General features: G+C 30.0%; 4 protein-coding genes across 4 annotated transcripts; all 4 read left to right on the top strand.

Moving 5' to 3' along the window:
• The first annotated feature begins 2,745 nt into the window (after positions 1–2,745).
• On the top strand, positions 2,746–7,147 carry LOC126678579 (uncharacterized). Its single transcript, XM_050373473.1, has 5 exons — positions 2,746–2,749; positions 4,032–4,090; positions 5,617–5,692; positions 6,331–6,985; positions 7,072–7,147. The coding sequence occupies exons 1-5, from the start codon at positions 2,746–2,748 to the stop codon at positions 7,145–7,147; spliced, it is 870 nt and encodes a 289-aa protein (XP_050229430.1).
• A 3,976-nt stretch (positions 7,148–11,123) lies between these two features.
• Positions 11,124–11,689, top strand: LOC126676374 (non-specific lipid-transfer protein 2-like). Its single transcript, XM_050370564.2, has one exon. It carries the CDS (start codon positions 11,211–11,213, stop codon positions 11,499–11,501), a length of 291 nt encoding a protein of 96 aa, XP_050226521.1. The 5' UTR covers positions 11,124–11,210; the 3' UTR covers positions 11,502–11,689.
• A 5,776-nt stretch (positions 11,690–17,465) lies between these two features.
• On the top strand, positions 17,466–18,067 carry LOC126678823 (non-specific lipid-transfer protein 2-like). Its single transcript, XM_050373729.2, has one exon. It carries the CDS (start codon positions 17,662–17,664, stop codon positions 17,965–17,967), a length of 306 nt encoding a protein of 101 aa, XP_050229686.1. The 5' UTR covers positions 17,466–17,661; the 3' UTR covers positions 17,968–18,067.
• Positions 18,068–21,847: 3,780 nt separating this feature from the next.
• On the top strand, positions 21,848–23,858 carry LOC126677027 (putative glutamine amidotransferase GAT1_2.1). The gene is made up of 4 exons (XM_050371453.2): positions 21,848–22,000; positions 22,090–22,826; positions 22,913–23,119; positions 23,388–23,858. Exons 1-4 carry the CDS (start codon positions 21,913–21,915, stop codon positions 23,643–23,645), a joined length of 1,290 nt encoding a protein of 429 aa, XP_050227410.1. The 5' UTR covers positions 21,848–21,912; the 3' UTR covers positions 23,646–23,858.
• Positions 23,859–24,384: the final 526 nt, after the last annotated feature.

Here is a 24,384-nt window from a genome sequence, read left to right as displayed (position 1 = left end):
ATGGTAGTAATGCTATTGGAAATGGCTTTCAATCGGAATCGGTTGGGTTGCAACCACCGAACCCTAGCTTTAGAGCCGATTGGTTCACCAAGGGAGTGGACAAGTTTAAGGAGGCTAAGATGAATGCTATAGAGGCTAAGGAAAGGGTTGCCGAAGCCTTAGATGATGTGGCTAGAACCGAGAGCCGTGAGAGGTATAGGTATGTGTTGTTGGGAGGTTATCTCGATACTTTGACTAGGGGAAGCAAGTCGGTTCGAGAGTATATGGAGGAATTCATGAGGTTTAATTCGGCGGTACCGGATTTGATGATGAATACGGAGGATGTTCATTCCCGTTTCATTTACGGTTTAGGTGATGAGTTTTACGGATTGTTGAATGAGAGGGCGAGACCACTTCCGTACTTATACGGACGAGCATTAGCATTAGAGGAGTATATGTTAGCCCGAGGAACACCACCGCAAGCTTATTTTTATCCCTATACCGAGAATCCTATCTTTGGAGCGATGATACCCGATGATGAGGAGCAAGAGGAGGATCCGGAAGAAGACCCGGAGGAGGATCCCGAGGAGTATGTTCCGTTGGATTAGGAGTGAGATTTAGATCTCGGGAGTAGCGACAGGTATTCTTTAAGATTAAGTTTCGTTTTAAGTCTAAAAGTTAGATTATTGGTAAATAGAAATAATAGTATGATAAAATGAGTAGAAAACAAAATAATAAGAATGAAGCATGAATGAAAAAGGTAAAATGGGATTAGTAAAATAAATTCACTCAATGAATTAGTAATTGGAATAATATAGTGTATAAAAATGGAGTATAATTCGGTTGTAGAATGGAATGTGTATTTTACGGTAAATAAATAAAATAGTGGAGTAAGATAAAAAAAAAAAAGGGGCAATAGAAATCATAAGAGAAATTTAGGATTAATAAAATCTTAATTATTCTCGGAGTACAAATCCAAAAGTAACTTACGAAAATTTTTCTATGAAATTTTAAAGTTTGTATTTAAAAACGATATAGCAAGCTCGGACCCAACATAAAACATTTAGCATGCATGTAAAATGTTGAAAATGCATAAAGGTAATATTTACATTCATCATGAAAATAAATTTTAAAAGAAAAATGCAACTCTTTGATAGTGAGAGCCGTCATTATCCCGAGCTATGGTTATATGAGAAGTAATGAATGAAAATTTTATGTTTTCAAGAAAAAGTTGTGTCGACCAAAAGTTTAAAAAAAAAAATTTTGGAGAATTTTAAAGTGAGCCAAAAACGGGTAAGTACTCCCGGAAATAATGAAAATTTTGTATAACTAAAATTTTTATTTTTGATAAGTGTGTCACATTCTAAAATCTTTAGAATTATGTGAATGAGTTATTTCTAAAGAAAATATATGTATGAGTTGGAAAGTCTATAGAAAAATATTTAAAATAAATAAAGAAGTAATAGAAGATAAAGTGATATAGCCATTATATGGTTATCCAAATTGAATATAGGATAATTGGGTAGTTAAGTGATAACTAGAAACTAGTTAAACTTGACTATAGAAATCCCATGAAAACATTAAGTTTTGGAGTAGATGTTATTTTGGTGGTATGCTTAAGTTATGATTAAGTATAGCCTTAGCAAGTGTGTTTAGTATGTGAGAATTTCCGTAAAGGCAAAGTCGTGATAAGAAAGGTAGAGTTACCTTTGAGTCGGAAAAGTTCCGAGTTACGGAAATGGAAAGGAAAAGGAATGAAATTGAAAGGAAAAAGGATTATGAAAATTCGAGGACGAATTTTTATAAGGGGGAGTGAATGTAATACCCCTAATTTTCAAAATATGGAATTTTTGAAAATGCGGTGAATTGGAAATTAACGGCGGTAGAGTACCGGCTTAGAAATTAATTTTTCGGTGTTTAAATGCATGTGATTGATTTATTTGTGATATGTGATTAATTATTTAAATGTTTACGTGTGCATGGCTACGAAAATTAATTATTGTGCATGGGTGGCATTTTCGTAATTTTCGGTCATTAATTGGTAAAACCGATGTAAATAATTAAAAACGTTAAAAAATTAAGTTATAAATATATTTGCTCAAGATTTGATCATATAAGAAATTAATTTAGTTCGGAAACGTTTTTCGAGAAAGATTTTACGGAACCTCGAAAACCGTAAAAATAATCTAAATAAGCTAAGATTGGCTTAACTTGGGGAGAAAGCAAGTGTGTGTGAGGTGACACATATTGGGACACTTGTCAACATGCATGTAGCCTAAGAGTTGAGCTAATGATTGCAATTAAAAAAGGTAAATTAGACCCCACAACTTTTTAAACTAAAATGCTATAAGGGGAAAATCTCTTTTCTTCCCCACTTTCTTAGGAGAAAAAGTAAGATTGTAGAGAAACCAAAAGTCACTCATATTTTTCTTTGTCTTTGCCGAACCAACCCTAAGAAAATAACAAACCCCATTAATTCTTAACTCAAGCTTTTTGTTAAGGTAAGATTAAAAGCTTTTAATGGGTGTTATGTGATTGTTGTTTTGTGAGTTCTTATTCTTCTCCTTCTTCTTCGGTTTCAAGCTTAATGGGAGGTTTTAATCAAAGTTTTTTTTATGATCTTTCTTTTAAAATGTGGGTTATTAAGAGGATCAACTAATTGGTTGTTATTTGTTTTTGAAAATTTCGGTTTTGATAAAATTTTAGTTCAAGGGTTTAAAACCTACATGCAATCTTGGATTATGGCTTTAATGAGTGAGATTAAACATGGGTAAGAGTTGGTTTTAAAAGATTCAAAGTTTTTCTAGTAGTTAAGTGTTAAATTTTAACTTGAACAAATGTTTGAACTAAGCTTTAAAAAATGCTGGAAATTTATATTTGAGTGTTAAAAGGTTGTTTTTTGAGAAAAATTAAGGGTTTCAAAAAGAAAATTTAAAGGGTTAAGTTTATGGCATAATGAGCCGAATATTTTCAAGATTTTTCATGAAATGGAGTTTGAAATCTTATGATTTAAAATGTTTTAAATTTCTTAAGAAAATTTGGTGGTTTCAAAGATCAAAGTGTGAAAATTTAATAATTTTCTTTAAAACCGAAAATAATGAGATTAAAAAGGAAAATTTATGGGTTAGATTGTTTTGAGTTTAAAAATTGTTAAAATGGGTGATCATGTGTGAAATATGTTCAAGATTTTGAAATAAAAATTTGTGGGTAATTTAATTGTAATTGCCGAATGGTGTTATGATTTTCCATTCTTTGATAATTTGTTGTATTTATTATAGTTTGCATGATTAATTAGATTGTTAAAAGATCAATTTAAATGTGATGCATGATTTAGTTTTTGACAAGATTTAATAGTGGAAATTTTGTTATGGCCGAATATAATTCTATGATGGCATGAAAATATTATGAAAATTATTTAGTGGGTATGCCGAAATGTTTATATGTGTGTGATTTTATGATGATTTATGGGAGTTGCCATGTTATATGTTGATAGTAAGAATTATAGATGTTGTTTGTAAAATTTCTTGGTTGGCCGAATATGTCTTTGGAATTGCATGATTAATGTATACAAAATTTGATTATGGGTAATTGTTGAAATTGTATGTATGGGATTTACATGATAATTTTGAACAATAAATAGTTGTTAACCGATTATATGAAAAATGCTAATAAATGATTTGTATTGTTTAATTGGCATGTTAGTTGGTAATTAGATGAGATTGAAATCATGTTTATATGTTATGGGGGTTAAATACTTGAAATGATAAATTTTGGCTAAAAGCCGAATAGATCCTTGATTTAAAAGAAATTATATTTTTAAATCTCTTGGTTAATTGTTGAGTTAATAAGTATGCCATGGAAATACTTAATTGTTAAAAAATTGTGTTAGTTGGTGATTTTGGTATGTTGGCCGAATAGTTGGCTATTAATGTTTAGTTGTGTAAATTGTTGTGATTGTGATTGGAGTTGTAATATTTAATCAAGTGTGATTAAATATTTTGTTAGAATTAAAATTCATTCAATTTGATATTGATTGGCTAATTTTGGTATAGGTGGTTTAGAGAGTGGGGTGGTGGTCGGCGAACCACTACCGGCCGGTAAACGGAGCACGGTATCTCTGTTTAACCGAGCCAAGATTTGGTCGGGTTGAAACCGAACCAAAAAAAAAATGGACCAAGGCCAAGAGGGGGCCGAAAACCGTAATTAGATCCCGGACTAGAACTTTGGACTTTTATTTAGACTTAACTAAATAATTTGGACCCAAAGTTAAAAAGTTAAAAAGGTAAGTAATAATTTAAAATTTGGTAAAAGGACTAAAATGCAAGATTTGAAAGTATAAGGACTAATATGTCCTAAATGGATTTTGGTGGACTTAAAAGGTAAGTGAAACCTTGAATTTGTTTAAATTAAAAGTTTTTAAGATTTTGAACTTTTAATTTGGGCTTGGACCCAAAAGATTTATATTTTAAAATAAATTGGAATTAATTAGTTAGATATAAACTAATTAATGTTTTATTTAATTAAAATTGGAAAATTTTAATTAAAGGATGTATGTATGTATATTATATTTTTATTAAAAGAGGATTTTGAATAAAGGTATTTTGGAATATGAAAATGTATAAGGACCGAATAGTATTTTTAAAATATGAGAATTTTTCCGAAAGGGTAAAATGGTAAAATTTACCTAAGATTTAGATGGACCAAATTATGAATTTAATTGGATTCCTAAGATTGAACCCGATACGTAGTATGTGTACGGGCCACGATGTCGATCGTGATGATTAGTGGGAAACGTTTTGATTAACAAACGTTTAGAGATTCGACAAAAGGTCAATCTCGGAATGCGAGGCATTCACGGGGCAATAATTGCCGAGGAGCTAAATGTGGATTAGCGTGCGTAAATAATTGTGGAACGACAGTCTGTGAGTTTGCATTATTACATGCATACATTAAAGTAATAAAATTACTATTATTACTTTAATGTGGAAAATTAATATCATAAAGCATTTTAAATATATCGTATATTTATTTTGAGTAAATAAAATTATTATGGAATGAGTCTATGAAACGTACCATCCTATTTGGGCTATAATAGGACTATGTGATCACTAGTTATTGCATGCATATTTATTTTTACGTAAAGAGGAATGTACTGTGTGAATCTAGACGACGGTCTAGAAGTCTGAGACGACGGTCCAGACATTGCGGGAGAGCTTCTAAGACGACGGTCTAGAACCCCGAACAAGTTAACGGTGACGGAACGTTAGAGTTCGGCCGATTGATTTAAGAACTAACGGCGTCATGGAACACTTAATGTTATCGGTCGTTGAGTTCATGAGAAAAGTTGGGAACAGTCTAAAGAAAGGTTTAGAACTGTAAAGGATAGTGGAAAATAAACTAGAGTCGAGTGAATCTACGGGTTTAGCCGACTAGTTTATTAATCTAAGTCTGAAAGGAGACTTAGAGGAATATGGATTAGAAAATGCATTTCATTTCAAAAGTTTTAACGTTTCTGCGATTGAACCGGTAGTATATATTTAAATATATCTATTTTATGACGAGTTAAGTATTTAATGTGTGTTTGTAAGATGTCAACTCACCAGTATATCTGACCCCGTTGTTGTACCAATTTTTCAGGTACGTAGACTGTCATTTTTGGTGAGGCTTCATATTCTTGTTCATGAAGTCTCTGTTTTGGACGATGTGGTATCTTGTATATATATTTACCTATCTTAGTGCTGCAGTAGAACTGTTTAGACGGACGTACTTTAGCATGCTTTTTACTTTGCGATGAACTGCCACGTTATACTCTGTTTTATTTTCATCGCTTTAATATTATGATATGTATGCATGCTTATTATGGAATTTTGTGATGCCTCTCGGGTATTTGAGATACCGAGATAAATGTGGAAAACAGTAAATGAAACTGTTGGCATCAAAACAGAAAAATGTGTATGTGGGCCCGACGTGGCATAAATGTGATTTACATGTCTCACCCTAAAAACGTTTTGAAAAAGGGTTATAAAAGTTGACATGTTGTGAAAAATGGAAAAGAGGTCCCGTGAAATGGTTGACCTAGTATTTACGTTTCGGAATCTAAAATGTATGATTTTATTCCGCGAAAAATTTATAGTGAATTTCGAAACAAATTTATATGAGAAAACTTTTTAAAGAAAAGTTAAATTGTTTTAATGAGAAAAATGGATTTTATTTTAAGGCTTGCTACGGGTTTCGGAGCAACCACTCCCATTCCCTAGCGCCGGTCTCGATCCGGGAATCGGGTCGTGACAGAAGAAGATCCAATACGAAGCTGTAAAAGTAAAAATTTTATCTGCAAAGTTATGTTTCTAGGTGCCATAGCTCGTCCAAGATTTGATGGACAAGGAAATGAAATATTTGATGGAAAAATTGGCATTTTTCCATTTGTTACACAAGAACCTGCTAGAAGAAACAGTATCAATAGACTCGCAGGCACGTTAGAAACAAAACCGTTAACTTCGGTAAATAGAGATATTATGAGATCATATTTGATTGAAAAACTCTTACCGGCAATTAAAGAAAAATGGCCAAGAGATGATATGATGAATCCGATTTTTATTCAGCAAGACAATGCAAGAACTCATGTTGACAAAAATGATGAAGCTTTTTGTGAGGCAGCTAGATACGGAGGATTTGATATTCGTTTGATGTGCCAACCGGCAAATTCTCCTGATTTGAATATTTTGGATTTAGGTTTTTTTAGTGCAATTCAATCTCTGCAATACAAAGAGGCACCAAAAACCGTGGATGAGCTTATTTCAGCTGTTGCGCGATCGTACGACTCATTTGACGTGAGAAAATCAAATCGTATATTTTTATCGTTGCAACTATGCATGATAGAAATAATGCAAGCAAAGGGGTCAAATAAATATAAGATTCCACACATAAACAAGGCAAAATTGGAAAATCTTAAGGAGCTCCCTAGCCAACTAAAATGTGATTCTACATTAGTACAAGAAGTTATGCAGTATGTAACTTGACTGCAACAGTTTAGCATGTTTCCATTGTTCCTATATTTTTTGGTATTGATTATGTAATTTTGCATTTTTCCAGAATTTTAATATCTAAAACTTCTGTAACAACCAAATTTACATGCAATAGTTGGAAAGTGCACTTGTATGGATGTTAAAATTTTGTTAAGCACTGAGTTTGCATGCAATAGGTTTAGAATAATATGAATTGTTTGTCTTTCACTTGTATTATTGAAGTCACCAACATGAAATACTGCAAATTCTAACTCTTTTTCAAATCTAAGAAGTCACCAACAGAGACATACCATAAAATAGTTAAACAATAAACAAAGTTGTCTGCATATCATAACATAGTTACATTATCTGTGTAACTTAAACGATAAACAAAGTACTAATTCAAAAGAAATTAGGAAGATAAATTTGAAGCATTCTCATAATTTCTTTTCTAATTTCCTCATTCTCACATTCAATAACTTCCTCAGGAAACTTGTTTAAATCGAACCCTTTATCCACCGGTATATTCAAATCAAAATCGAGCCTAACTTTTTTCTTCTCGTCGCTGTCTTTTGCAATTTCTTCATTTTCCCCACTCTTATCTTCATCCATGCCTTTTCTTTTGAAGTTTTATAATTAAGATAAACTGATTATATGAACCATTTTTATTTATATAAAGAATTAGAAAGACTAATTATATTTAATGTAATTGAAGGAAATGAGAGACTTATATGAAAGTGCATGGGAACTGTAAAACGTCAATATATTTGAAAGTGTATGGGAATTGCAACAATTGAAAATGAGGCTTTAAATTGGAAGGTGGAACATAAGGACATATATGGAAAGTAAAATTTGAAAGTGCATGGGAAGTACAAAACGTCAACTATTTCCAAATGCTTTATTTACTCTAAAACGTCATCTATTATCAAATGGAGGGAGTATAAAGTAGGCAGAAGGTATAAAAAAGCCCTCAAGTTTTTTTCAAAAGTACAGATCAATCCTTTTACTTTATTTGGGCACAATTAAGCCCCCGTATTTTTAAAATTGAACAATTAAACTCTTATTATTTTAAAATCGAACAAATAAACCCTTTTAGTTTACTTTTGGGACACTTACCCCCTCAAATTTTTGGTAAATATTTTAAATATTAAAATTATTTTTGAACTTTTATCCTATATGATTATAAGAGACATGTCAATCATTAACGAGTGTTTCTAATGATGTTGGATGAAGGGGGTTATTTGTTCTATTTGAAAATAAAGAGGGTTTAATTATACCCCAAAAAAGTAAAATGGCTGATTTGTACTTTTGTGAAAACTACGAGGGTTTTTTTATACCTTTTGCCTATAAAGTACTTATTTGAACTTTTTTTCATTTAAAAAATAATATCTTATAGTATATCTTTTTAAATAAAAAAATCAAATTTGTACTTAAGAGTGAAATTGAAATTTAAAAATATAAATTTAGATTCAATTGATGAAATTACAACATCAAAATCAAACTTAAAATGAGCTTAAAAGATGAGTGATTTTTTTCGTCACCAAGTCTTTTTAGAATAATGAATATTAGGTGGATGGTGTACATTAAATCAAGTAGGAGTACTAATTATCCATCATTATCAGTCTCGGCATGCTTTGACAATTGCATGTTGATACTAGCAAGTAATAATGATGCAGAAAAAGGAATTAACACATAAAAATAACTTTGAACAATCAAAAACTATGTATGATGATTTTGTTGAGTAAAAGTTTTCTAACAAATTATTATGAGACCTTTCATATTTATAATAATTTATATTTTAATTTTTTAAATCAAATAATATGATATGTTATTTTATCTTTTGTCAACAATTTAATTTCTCTGTCCATTTTTAGCATTAACAGATTCAGTCAAAAGATTTATGAGTAAATTAATTTTCAAATATGAGAGACGAAATTATTGACAGGAGTAAACGTGAAAAGACGAAATTGTTGAGAGAATTAAAAGTGAGGGACTATATAGTTCATCAGCTCAATTGACTAATACTAAAATGGATAGAAAAGCTAAATTGTTAATAGAAATAAAAATAAAAAATTCTACCGTTTGAATTTCAAACAAAAGAGACTAGAAGTGAGTAATTTTTTACGTTTTCTTATGTTAATTGATTTCTTTTTTTGGATAAATTGTTAATTGATTTCTTGTTTTCTTTTTACCATTGGAGAGCTGCGTAGTAAGAGTGTTTGTGAGAGAAAAAAAAAATTAACCCACAACTCTAGCATAATGCTAATTAATCAGTGTTTGTAATAAAAAAAAATTAATCAGAGTTTATATCAGTTTTGAACTATAAACTATTACTCATTAATTTTTCTGTTAATTGATAGATAGCTGTCCGTCCCTACTTTCTCCATAATTCTAAGTTTATCAGTCTTTTTCCATAAGTTGTTTTAAGGTTATTGCTAGCTTTTTTCTTTTCTTTTTAGATTTTATAAAGATTTTCTTTTCATACTGGACCACACATATATGCTAAAGTATTATGTAGTATATGCTAAAATATTCTATCTGAATTCAACAAAATAATTGTCAAAGGATGTAAATCTACATATAACATCATATAAATTAGCCCGCACGAATTTAGTCTAGTGATCTAAGTCTCAGCCATCTGGGCGCTAAAAGTCGTGGGTTCGAATCTCGGCTACGCCCTTTCTTAATATGGAGTGGTTGAGGTTGGATTGCTGGCCATTACAGCCCGGATTTACCAGGTATGTGGGCTTGCGGGCGGTCCACATCCCGAAATTTGACAATGATATTGAGTTTCTGCTCAGTAGAGTGAGTCCTCGTCACAAAAAAAAACATCATATAAATTTAATTTTTAATAATATTATCAATTTATCATTTAAATATTTATTTGATTCACATTAAAATTATTATATTATCTATTAATTGAATAATTATGTTTTATTTTTGGTTATAATTTATAGTTTTAACTTATAAAATTTTCTAAAGCCGCTAAAAATTGTAATCAAATAATTGAATGTCCTCACATTTGAAAAATTCTTAGACATATTCAATTCATCGCGTTATTTGTGAACTGAACCAATCACATTATAATATATTATTAAAATAAAAACAACATTATAATATTATCATACAGTATAATAACTAATTAATAATAGAATTCTAATAAAAATGGCAAAAAAGGAAGACATGCATGGAGGAAAGAAATAATGTTGACCGATAAAAAAAATTGATACCAAGCTTGCATTTAAAAAAGAATCGAAGAACAAAAATTATAATAATAAAAAGATAAGTTAATCCTTTTTTTACTAGAAATAGAACTACTCTAAATTAATTGTTAGCGGAAATTAACAGAAATTAATAATTTTGTCGGAGTCCAACCCGACCTCACTCACACAGAGCCTTAGCAATCACATCACATCTAAGTGCTCAAGTGCGAATATCTAAATTAATTCGATAAATCTAGTGTTATATATAGTTATATACTCTGATGGATATGATTGTTTTAAAGTACAGTTTTTTTATTAAGCTTTTTTAAATCTCTATTAAGAAAGTGTTTATGGATTGGCTGCTTGTGAACCACTCAATAATTCCCCAGAACTGATAAACATCTCATTATATATCTAAGGATACCAATTTGGAACTATTTTAATACTTTTTGATAGGTTTCACTCATAATTGTATTTTTAATTATACTTTTTATTTTATCCTATTTAATTATACAATATTTAATTATACTTTTTCTATTTATTTTAATATAAAAATTAAAATTAAAATGTGATTTATTTATTAAATTGTACCGCACGTCTTGAATATATAATATGTGGTGTAGAATGAGTAATTGATGGTTGGCCAAATTGAAAATAATTCATGGGTACAGTCCGTAATTAGTGTCTGTTTTTAAGTCCAATAATTCACTAAAATAATCAAACCATATTCATTTTGGAGTCACGTTAAATAACGTTCATGCAACCGATAACCAGTAACTGACCAATTTGCACGAAGACACGTGTCACAAGACAATGAACATGATTTAACATTGTAGGACCCACATTCTTTAAATTTTGTGGGACCCGACTGAACTAACTCACATGACTCGTACATCACTCACCAAACTTCTGCTCTTTAAATAGTTGCACTCTTTAGTATCAAAAAGGCACCATTACTTGATCACATACTCAGCAAATAGAAACTTAATTAGTTCTTGAAATTTTATAGTTCTTGATCTTGAAAATGAAGAAGGTTCTTAGCTCAGCCTTACTGGTGGTTGCTGTGGTGGCGGTGGTTCTTTTAAGTGAGGCTAATCTGTCGAATGCTGTGACATGCAGCCCAATGGAGCTGAGCTCATGTCTGTCGGCGATATCCTCATCGTCGCCGCCGTCACAGACTTGCTGTGCTAAGTTAAAGCAACAGACGCCGTGTCTTTGCGGGTATTTAAAGAATCCAAGCTTGAAGCCATACGTGTCCTCTCCTGGTGCTAGAAAGGTGGCTAGTAGCTGTGGTGTTCCTCTTCCAAGTTGCTAGAAAATAGTAGTTCATTCATATCTAAGTGATTAGATGAATAATAATTATAATTATAATTATAGTTAAGCTAAGCTAATATATTATATATGGTGTGTTAGAAGTATGTATTCTTCTCTGCTAGCTGCAGAGTAGAGTTAGTATGTTAATCAATGTGCTGCTGTTTAAGAAATAAAAATGAGTGTTATTTATAGGAGGAGATGTGATGAATATAGCCAAATTTAATGCCGATCCTTAAATAATGTCAGGGACTTCAAAGAGTGTTTAGATCAGTCTTGTAACTGTTCTTCTCTTTATATAAAAGATGCTCATTAATTTACCTAAAAAGAGATGGTCATAAATTGCGATTTTTTTTCTTCTTTTTTTGAAAATAATGATACGAATTTTCTGTGGGTAATGGAATTCCATGCTCAAAATATGCTGTGTTAGTAAGATTCTCTGAAATTATAGTCTTCTGCTTTTTAATTAATTTGATGGCTGGGTCCAAAGATTAATTTAAAATGATATGACTTTCTGATTAAGATTTTTTTTATTTTTTTTTAATTAATTAAAAATATATTGTTTAATTTTTGTATCTGTATACAAACCTTTGTAAAACTTCAATTTTAGCTCAATTTCAATAAGTATATTTCAGTTGTAGTCAATTATTCAAAAAGTTTAGTTATGATCAATTTTTTGAATTTTGTCAAATTTAACCTAATTTTAATGAATACTAGTACGAAATCCTCGCTACGCTTCGGAATTTATATTTTTTAATAAAAAAACAATATTTTAGCCTTTGACAAAAATAATAATAATAAAACAAATAACAATTTGAATAAAACAATTAAATAATATGCTTTGGTAATTGATACCCCAATTAATTTATTGGACTACTTGAGTATTAGTAAATATTAGAAAAATTTTGATAATACGATATAAGAACTATACACAATAAATTAGTTAAAACATCACAGCCAGTGGACTATCCTTTTGCAGAGACCCTCGAGAAGGATTACTTTTGATAAACAATACTTTATCTAGTGATGTTCCAATAAGCAATAGAAAAATATTAATTTAATAATAAAAATTATTGAAAAATATAGTGAATTGAAATTATACATGTAGAGACTATAAATTTACAATTGGATAAAAATCATTCCATTCACGTAATGCATATCATCATTTATGTCATTTAACTTTTTGCATAACAAAAATTAAGTTTATGTATGTTTTTCGTAGTTTTCTTTTTTGATCGGATGCACATAGTGCCTTCTATCTCTTTAATTTTTTTCATCCAAACTAACTGGCTTTTTATAAATTTTGATTGAAATAGAGAATTGATTTAGCGTTTAAATAAGAGTAAAGCTAGAAATTTTAATAGAAAATAAATTATATTTTAAATTTTTATATTAACAGATTTAAAAAAAAAGTATAATAAAAAATGGGTCTATTTTGTTTTGAGACTGGAACAAATGGACTTTAAAAAGGGAAGAAGATGAAATTTGTGGATGGTGGATTGAAAATAGACGAAGATGAATAGGTGATGATATATTGATGATAATCGTAGAAATAATTTGAAGACGGGGGCTAGTTTTGTCCGTTTAAACGAATATTTAACAAAACAATAATTTTTAGAAAAGGGGCATGGCCTAGAAATGAGGAGGAAATGGTAAGGGCATAAATGGATTTTTCTTTTATTTTTGTGAGTTAGGACATAATCTAGAAATAAGGGGGAAAATAGAGGGGCATTATAGAAATAAGGAGGAAGTAAGGGCATAAATGGATTAATCTTTTATTTTTGTGAGCTAAGGCATAATCTAAAAATAAAGGGGAAAATAGAGGGGCATTAATGGAATATGAGGCCAAAATTACTGTACAATGTACAGTGATTTTGAACCCAGTTTTATTATATAGATATTAGATTTTTCTGTTACAAAGAAAAAAGTTGGAGCATATATTGAAAATATTATAAAAAGTTATTTTTTTTATTTATAAATATGTCTAGTTACAACAAACAACTACAACGTATTAATCGAAACTAGATTGTAATTAATGTTTTTAAAAAATTATATTGAATAAGAAAATTAAAAAAAGAATATATTTTATTAGCTAAGTCCCTTATTTATGAAAAAAACTTACAATAATAAACAAATTAAATAAGATAAATGCATAAATTAAAGTCGGTTGATTGCATATCATGTCAGTGTCAATAAATGGAAGATATGATGAAGTTTAAGGCCTTTTCCTCTATGATTTGTTGTTTTATAATACAAACTTTATTGTCTAGAATTTGATATAGTACAATTACTTCCTTCATATAATCTTATATATGAAAATATAAATACTTTATCTAATCTTGTGTTGAGTGCTCAATTATATTTCCCACCAATTTCATTTTTTTTCCCACACTAAAGGAATCGATGATAGCAACCCCAACTTAATATCATAGAAGTACTCTTATACCCTGATCTCGAATGATTTTTTTTCTGATCTATGTTTAACCTATGTATTTCATGCTATAATTCAGTGATCACACAACCCTTATTGTTCAGTGATTTATCACTTAGAAATTAGAATGCACAATGAATATTCTATCTATATTAAGCTAGATCTTTATATATGTACCAAGTCCTTTTGTTGCGACCGTTTGTGACCGCAGTGGTATGTGCATTGTAATCGTAAAGATTTAGTAAGTATTTAACTATGGATATAATTTAAAATATAATAAAATAAATAAATAAATATTATTGTCACTTCTTGTAACTTTAATATATTTTTATTCATAAAAAAAAGATTTACGTGGATAGATTATTAAACTTACGTCCACGGAAAATCGAGCCAGCTACTAATAATTAGAATGAGTAGGAGTACAAAATTTATAGAGAAGCATCAAATAAAAAATATTTTTAATAAATGTATTTTTAAAAGAAAACCTCAGAAAATACTAAACTCTCTATAAGAAATTATAACTCAAAAAAATTAGGATTAACTTATACGTCACATTAGTTCAATTCTAAAAAGCAAATAAAATAGGAATTATATAGGAAACAAATTCTCCTTATAATATTATGAGTAAGATTAAATTATAATTCTTTTGTCTAATGATAACAAAATAATCTGTTATCTAAATACTCAACCAATAGAGTTCTAATAAAATAAAATTTTAAGTACTATCGAATATTTGTATATGTTATGGTATCATTTCAACGCAAACAATTTTATTTTATTTTATCATCGTTTATTGTATGAAACGATCAAAATCTGAGGTTCACTGAAAAATAAACTAACCATGTTCTTAAAGAGAGTTAAGAGGTTGGTATTCTTTAAAACGTAATCAATATGAAATTGAGACAAAGTCCATATAAACAGGTGAAACTTTCCTACAGTTTTTTTTTGAATTAATACAGATACCTTTGTATAATTGTATTAACGCATAAACAATGGTAGTTATAGTGTAAGATGCATGATAAACTTATAAATTTAACAAAAAGAATGGTCTATATTACAATCATGCATGACTTAGTCGCAGATTTGTCTTACAAATCTATATAAAAACAAATTAAATGATTACGTTTATATTAAAGCATTTTTCTGTTAGTTTAAAAATTAGAAAAAAATTTACTCATGCCTCTTACATATGTTATAATTCACATCTTCGTTCTTTTTGTATCAAATGATAGAGTTCTTTTGTTTTTGTTAATATTTTAGTGCTCCAGTTTATATTTAGTATTAGTCAATTAAATTAAACAACTTAATTTAAAAAATTAAAATTTTAATTTAGTTTTAAAGTATATTTTTGATATAATTATAAATAAAAATTATATTTTTATAAGATTTCATTGACTTAATAAATTTATTTTAATTTATTTTATTTTTCTTGTATCTAATTTTGAATTTACTTTTTATCAACAAAACATAATAAAATTTCATTTTTTTAAATAATAAAATATTAATAAATATTTAAAAATTAAATTGTAGTCATTAAATTATTAAAATTTTTAATAATATATTTTTTATTTATACATAAAAAATATAAGTTTGTGTAAAAATTGAACTTTAATTTTTTTAATTAAATCATTTGACTTGATTGACTAATCCTAAAAATGAGTGGATGAACTAAAATGCTAACAAAAATAAAAATGGAGGATTACATTGTTTTACTTTCAAACAAAAGAGACGAAAATGGTAAATTATAAAGGAACCTGAGAATAACTTGCTCAAAAATAAATATATTTGATATCTATTGAAGTTTGACATATTATACCAATTGATCCTTTCATTTTAACAGGTTTCACATTTTATCCCCTTCAACTTATTTATATTTCAAATTTGATATAGTAAATATATATAAATAATAGAGAGAGAAAATTCCTAAATTTTATTCCCTAAATTATTTTTAATTATAATTCATATGTCATTTTATAGTTTATGTTGAATATGAAATTAATATGGAAGTGATAAGTACGAATTAATAATATTAACATATATACATATCTTTATATAAAAAAAGATAAATATGATAAAAACTATAATACAAAGAATTTAAAAAATCAATAAAATATAAAAAATAGAGATATGAATAGAATATTCATTTAGACAAAATAGATATCTAATAACTTAATAATAATGTTTTCATTTGTATTTTTATTTTAATAAAAAGGTAATTTAATATATTTTAAAAATATTTAAGATTCAGTTAGAGTAATAAATCAAACTTAAAAGTGTTTACAGTAATTTTTTAATTATTAAATAATAGAAAATAATGAAATTTTAGTTTAACGGAAGTAGAATGGAAAGAGGTTTTAATATAATTTTTAAATGCCAGGATTAATGTCAAATTTTTGGATTAAAAGTCATTATCCCGCTTAAAAGATATATGTTTGTTTGGGCTGGGCAAGCTTTCCTGATTGGGCCAAGCTTTCCTTTTTTTGTTTTTCCGGAACCAAGCTTTCCTGATTTATAAGGATCCGCACAATACAATCCACAGTCACTTTCTTGTTTCTTTCTCTTGTTAGGCGACTCCAATTAATGCTATTCAGCCCCCAGAATTTTTGACATAAAATCATTTAATTTAGATTTTACTTATTTGAGCAATTAATTTCAGATTTTATTTTTTTATTTTTGAGTCAGATAATTCTATAATTGTATTTTAAAGATGCGTAAAATATAAATCGGAGATGAAAAATGCGAAATAAAAATTAAAAAATTCCATAAATTGTTGCGATAAAATTATTGTAAACTTATTTTTTGCAATAAAAAAATAAATTATGGGACTACTCAAGGTTCATCTGCGGAGAGTGAGTCGGGGCCTTTGATCTAAAAATGAAGAGTTTTTGGTTAGTTGCTAAAACAAGTAAAAACTGGGTTAAATGACCCTGTCACACAAGTTCAGCGGGTGCGTTGACTCTTTGTTCAATGCTATTTAGTTGGTTTTGGTTCAAACGAGTTTTTTTAAAAAAATAAAATTGAAATTTATTTGTGTATTAAATTTTTTCTGAGTAATTTTAAAATATCAAATAATGTTTTTTTTTGAGAAGATATATCAAATAAATTATTACATAAATATATCTACAAATGAAATGAGTTTTACAAAACAAATTGAACTAAATAAATAAAGGATATCTTTTTTTTTTGAAACACTTTAATTACAAGAAGCTTCAAATATCACCAAATTAATTTTTAGGAGCAGTATAAATATCGAAATGTAAAGTACGTTACGATAAAATAACATAGTACTAATTATTTGACAATCTAGTAATCTTGATGAACTTTTATATTTGGTATATGAAAACAAACCATCGGTGTTTTTCTTTTCAATTTGGGATTTACAACATACTTTAAACTTAATTCCAATTACAATTCCCGTATTATATATATTTATGAACTTCAATTTTGTTTTGGACAATTCATTTTACGTGCATATATACGTGTTGAACCAATATTTTCATAAATAGTATGATCATATAATTCCGAACTCATAACACCAACAATTTCAAACCCTAGCTACTTTGTTTGAAATTCAGTGCACTCCATTTAGACCCTCGCAGCTAACACGTAGCACCGTAACATGACTCACCTTGGCACCACCATGCCTTTAAATTGTTGCTATTCCAGCTTTTCCATAAGCACCATTTCTTGTTTAATTCATTAGCTTGTCACAATTCATAAAACTTGATCCAAAATGAAGAGCCTCTCTTCACGAGCCGTGGTCGCAGTGGTGATGGTGATGATGGTGTTGATGCTTGAAGCTGAGTCAGGCGCTGACGTGTCGAGTAATGCAGTGAATTGCAGTCCAGCAGGGCTAAGGCCATGTCTGCCAGCGCTGAACTCGCCGGCGCCGCCAACAAGCGGTTGCTGCAGCCAGTTGAGGATCCAGAAGCCTTGCCTTTGTGGATACATGAAGGATCCAAATTTGAAGACTTATCTGTCGTCTCCTAATGCCAAAAAAGTTTCTACTGCTTGTGGTGTTCCTTTGCCTAAGTGTTAGTTCAAGCTAATAATAAGTGTACTGTGTCACTTATCTGTGATGTATGTGGTTTCTATGTAATAAAAAAATAAAAGGCTAAACTATAGCCGGATTCCTCCTATTTCAGTTTTTAATTTTTTTCCTCCTATTATTTTTGAAATTGTATACCATTTTGAAAAAGAAAGCCGTTTGGTGCTATTCCTCTTACGGGTGAGCAAAATATCTGACCGACCAATCTAACTGGAATTAATATATGACTTTCAGTCGGCTCGGTTCAGTGAAAAATATGAGTTTGCTCGGTTCGATTTTTAGATTTTAAAATTATAATATTTAGTTATCAGTTTAGTTTGAGATTCTAATTATCCAAATTAACCGAGTCAGCCGAATAGGCCAAAAATTTATTTTTTCTCAAAATTCTCGTTTTTTTAGTTTTAATTGAACCTTCCGAATTACCTACATATTCGGTTTGGTTTTGGTTAGATTTTATATTCGATCAATTCGATTTTGATTTTGATTTTGATTTTTTTTCATTATGTTCGGTTTTGTTGGTTATCTAATTTTTGGAAATACCAATATGGTTTTAACTAAAACGACGGAATGCTCACCCTTAATCTTTCTCCTCATGATTTCTCTCTTTTTTTTCTTCAACTTTCATCACCGACGAGTTTTGTGAGGATGGAAGGGGTTGATTTTCGGCCTTTTGGTCGAGAAATCATTCGTTTCCGCTTGAATACATTTATTTTTTATGCTTTGTTGATTTTGATACTCCGTGGAGTTTCACTTGTTGTTTAGGTGTGTTTTTTTATAATATTTTTGATGTATTTTGTAGTATAATTTGATAATTTTAATATGTGCAGTTTGAGTTGATCCTTGATTTGTTTAAGACCGTCTAGAATTTTATTTTAGTTTTCAGCTATATGTTTCTTGATGGATTGAGATTTTAATCATATCATTTAAAGTATTATTTGGAATGAAACAAATAAAAAATTTAAGTACTTAGGTTGTAAATTGTGCTAAAAAAATCATCTAACACTTGAATTTTCTATATAGCACGTCAAAATTTTATTCTTGGATTTTGTTTCTTTTATTTCGTTTTGATTTAAGTTAGATCAATTGTTCGATTTGTTTTATTTTTTTGATTTTTTCTAGCAATTGATTTATTTTGTACTTCGATGATTCTATCAATATAGTCTATCTTAATTTTGTCAAAAACAAAATTTTAATTTTAATTAATTAACACTGTTTTTTTTTCATCATTAATTATTTTTCTTCTTTTATGATTATTGTTTAGTGTATGTATACATTTAGCATTGTGCTAGGATCGAAAAGTTGGCCTTTGAATGCCACTAAAGGACGTATAAGAATGTCTAAAGACAAATGCAGGCGGCTCTACTCTCAAAAGCAAATTAACCAAATTAATTTCCTTTGGTGGTTGTTCAACCCACAATCAATAAAGAATTTTCTGTATGTAAATTTAGTCCATTACGTCATTTGTGTACTAATTTTATTACATATTAATATATTAGTAAAATAATGACAATTTTATAAATTTATTTATTATTTATTTATATATTTAAATAATAATATTATAAAATTACTATTATTTTAATGATGTGTCATAATATAATAAATTTAGTACACGGATGACATGAGAATTTACCTAAAATTTCTCTATCAATAAATACTTTAGATCTCAACATTATAAGTATCATTCAATTTGCTTTTATTAGAAATGCAATGATTCGAAGGCTTAAAATCATCTACCATTCCTGACTTTAGAATCTCCGATCATTAAAATTCCTAAATTTTATTTTCGTTCACAAAATCTTTCGAGTTTCGATTTTAAAATCATGAAAATCCTTTTTTTTAAATGACTAAAATACTTCTAATTACCGTATAACAAAAAAAAATCTAAACCAATCCAACCCAATACAATCAAACCTAAAATCACTTAATCAAAATTAAAACCATCTAATCAAAATTAAAATCGACATCCATCAGGAACCACCTCCGCTACCTCAGTATTCGCCACATCCCCGGTCACCAAGCGTCTTCTCACCTTAGAAAATGAGAGGGCGGGGTGGACCGGCAGTGGGTGAGGCGATGGTGGATGGGTGAGATGGCGACCAAGGGCGGAACTAGGGAGGGTACGAGGGTCGGCCGACCCTCCTTGCCGAAAAAAAAAAAGATTTTTGAATCGTTTTTCTAGTAGGGGCGGTTTTTTTCCTTGTCGAGGCGGTTAAAACCGCCCCTAAAACTGCAAATGTACACATTTTCAGCGTATTACAGCCGTTTGATTTTTTTCAAATAGCCGAATGTAAAAATTTCGACCCTCCTAAATTAGAGCCTTGGTTCCGCCACTATTGGCGACGGTGGCGAGTGTAGTGGCGGTGGACAACGATAGTTGGGTTGAGTGGGTGAATGAGTGACAGTTATTGGATTAGGTGAGTAATTTTAGATTTGGTTGGATTGAAATTGGTTTAATTTTCTATTTTTAATTAATTTAGTCATTTTTGGGCAAAAGACTTTCGTGATTTATCTAAGCTCAATTTGTAATTAAAAATGAAGTTTAGCGACTTTAATGACCGGAGACCCTGAAGTCAAAGAGGGTGAATGATTTTAAGCCTGATCAGAAGTAGCAAAAATTTAATAACACTTAATTAAAATGAGGGTATTCTTATAATATCATTATTCAAAAGTATAAAAAAAAAATAAAAAAATACTCGCATTTTAATGAAGTATTATAATATAATTGACTCAGTCCACAGATGACGTGCTGGACTAAATCTACCTACAAAATCTCCCAATCAAATATACCCTAAATAAATGTTACCCCAGTCTAGTGTAGTGATCCTCTTTAAAGATTAATTAAAGATGTATGTGAATTCCATTGCATCTCCTTCATTAATGTCGTAGGTCTCCATATCCCTAACAATCCTTTAATATCTTTTCATAATTTTGATATTATTTGTATCAATAAAACTCGGATGTCTAGATCTACACTTAAAAAAACTGTAATACGTGATTAATAATCTTACGGTAATCATCATTCAATTACAAATTTCCGTTAGATCGAACAATAATATAGCTCAACATTGTCGGCGTTGCTGAGATAGAATTCGTGTTACGTTGCATGTGCAAATATAATTAATAAAGAAACTTCGAAACTGTCCATCTTTGTATGGGCAGATTCATTTGTATTTCCTAAAATGAACAAAAAAAACTAGAATAGTCTAGCTGCAGGTAGTAGAATTAGATAAGTGCATCACCAAATATGACCAAAACTAGTCATCACTAATCTAATCCCACATTAAAATAAATTAAAAAAATGGGACCCAGTCATCTCCTCCTCAGCATTGACCCGTCTCAGAAATGCCTCCCCATGATTATCATCACCCACCAAACTTTTTAATGCCACTGTTTAGTTTCCTAAAAATACTTGCCACCTCATCATATATGGCCAGGAGCCAAATTAATGAGTAGGACAATGGCTGTTTCTCACCGTCGATGGTGATTATATATCCCCTAGTATAATCTAGAAATTTAATCGTGGAACAAATTATAAAATAAAATATAATTGATGATTTTTTCATATTAATCACAATAAAATTAAAAATCAAAAATAATTTTTTAAAAAATTTAGATTTTTTATCAGAATTGACACAGTTCCGTTTATGAGTATCTCTACCAGTGAGTAGAAGTATATCATGCAAATGATGACCTAAGAGATGATATAAGTAAGTAAATACTAAATCTAAATCTACTAACCAAAACCCCCAACTTTAGGAAATACGAATAAGCCTACGCGGCGGAAGGGCTGCGTGCACGTGTCCCATTCTCACTCTCTACAGTGTTGAGACGACCTGTCACCTTTATCTTCCACCTCCACCTATATAAATACCTCCATAACCGCTTCATCTTCCTCAACCTTATTCCATTTCTAATCTCTTGAATTTATTCACTTCCATGGCTTCCGATCTCTCCGTCATCCTCCCTCGTGTCCTCATCGTCTCTCGACGTACCGTTCGCAAGAACAAGTTCGTTGATTTCGTCGGTACTGCGCTAATTCGACAATCTTTCTTTTAACTCTTTTGAATCATATGTATGATGTTAATTTTGGTTTTGATAATTTATTATTTTCAGGTGAATATCATCTTGATCTGATAGTAAGCTACGGCGCCGTACCGGTTATTGTTCCTCGTGTTAATGGAGTTCATATGTTACTCGACAGTTTCGAGCCGATCCATGGAGTTCTTCTCTGCGAAGGAGAAGACATTGATCCGTCTTTATACCAAGACGAAACTTCAAATCTTTCGGCAGAAGAATTGGAAGAAATCAGAAGAATGCACGCCAGCGATACGGCGATCGATAGCGAGAAAGATTCAATCGAATTACGGCTCGCGAAGCTTTGCTTGGAAAGGAATATTCCGTACTTAGGAATCTGCAGAGGCTCTCAGGTTTTGAATGTTGCTTGTGGAGGCACTCTCTATCAGGATATAGAAAATGAAGTTTCGAGAAAATGTCAGGAGTTTCAAAGAGTGAAGCATATCGATTATGATAATTATGATGGGCATAGACATGTTATTAAGGTGATTCAGAATAGTCCGTTACAGGATTGGTTCAAAGAATCTTTGGATAATAAAGATCAAAATATGGAAATCTTTGTAAATAGCTATCATCATCAAGGTGTCAAGAGATTAGCTCAAAGATTTGTTCCAATGGCATTTGCACCTGATGGTTTAATTGAAGGTTTTTATGATCCTGACGCTTATAATCCCGAGGAAGGCAAGTTTATTATGGGTCTTCAGTTCCATCCGGAGCGAATGAGGCATCCTGAGACCGACGAATTCGATTATCCGGGTTGCCCGAAAGCTTATCAGGTATATATATTTGATGATCGTGTGTGATTTTATTTTTTTTGTAATTGTTATGTTTTTGGACTAATGAAAGTGTATTGAATATGCAGGAATTTGTGAAGGCTGTGGTTGCCTATCAAAAGAAGCTTAACAGTACAAATGCTGTGGCAAAGCCTGTAAGGCTAAATCAAGAAATGGAGAAGAAAAGGAAAGTTATATTAAGGAGTTTCTCTCTTGCCAGAGACTTGTATACTAATGGCCAAGACATGCACCCGTCAGAACAGTCAGAATTGGAAGCTGGAGCTGAATTTCTAGAGGTATATACACTAAAAAAAGATATTTATGAAAATTTACGATAAGGGAGTAAATTTTTGTGACGAATTTGTGATGTAAACTGCAATCACAATATATTGCGGTGGAAGAGTCCGTCACAGAAGTGTGATGGTTACTAACTTCTGCCAGTAATCCGTCACAAATTTATAACAAATTTCATTTTCGTGACGCAAAATTCCAGAACATGTTTGATAAATGTATACCACTAGTTATCTAGTCGTGTAATTAATCACATTTTTAAACGAATTGCAGTCAAACACAGCATTGAGTTTACAACAAGAAAATAGGCTAAAACAGATGGGAGCAACAATAAGAAATGGAAGTTCATACATAGAGAAGCTAAAGTTGAATGAAGAAAGAGAAATATTAGCAAGAAATGTGATGGGGAAAATGTCAGCTGAGCAGTTGTCCGATCTTTTATCATTCTACCGTATGATGGGTCAGATTTGCTCCGAAGTCTTGGAAAGAAAGCTTAATGGAATTGTCAATGACACTACAGCAGCTTCTTGATAAAGATTTGCCTTTCATTTTCATCACAAGAGTCATCACTTGAGATTATTGCTATCTTTATTTTTCTTTTCACGTGATGTATATGATGCAATTGTGCAATCTTTAGTCCTTATTATTGCTATGTGCAAAATTTGCAAAAGGCTCGTAATTTTGAGCTTTAAAATGGATTACTTGAGTATTATTTAATTATGACGAGTCCAATTTTTTATTGTATCCCTTTTTTTTTATAGCTGGTTATAGCTGCTGTCAGCTGAGCTTGTACAGAACAGTATACTTGTGAAAAAATATGCCCATTAGATTCGAGAATTATACTATTAGACCAACCTTTCAACCAACTAAATTTAAATTGGATTATAACATAATGTCACCTAATTATGCTGATACAATACAAGTAAACTTTGTGATTTTAGGCTTATTAGTAGGGAAGCAAATGGAATAACCGATTGACTATACAAATCTATCCGAATTGCATTCTTATGTAGATATTAAATTATTTATTTGATTTTAATTTATCTTTTTCTAGCTATTTTTCATAAATTTAGTTTTTGAAAAGGTATATTTACCTTTTTTTCAAACAATAATTTAAAATTGATAATCATTTTTGCCAAACATATTTTTTCCAACATTACAATTATTAAAAGAAAAAAGGGTCAAATAAACTCCTAACATTTAGCCTATGGATCAAGTAGGCACTCAACGTTTAGAATGGTGCATCGAAAACCCTAATGTTTTTAAATCG

This window comes from Mercurialis annua, linkage group LG4 (genome assembly GCF_937616625.2).
Source record: "Mercurialis annua linkage group LG4, ddMerAnnu1.2, whole genome shotgun sequence".
Lineage (NCBI taxonomy): Eukaryota > Viridiplantae > Streptophyta > Magnoliopsida > Malpighiales > Euphorbiaceae > Mercurialis > Mercurialis annua.
This window is presented reverse-complemented; position numbering and strand designations above follow the sequence as displayed.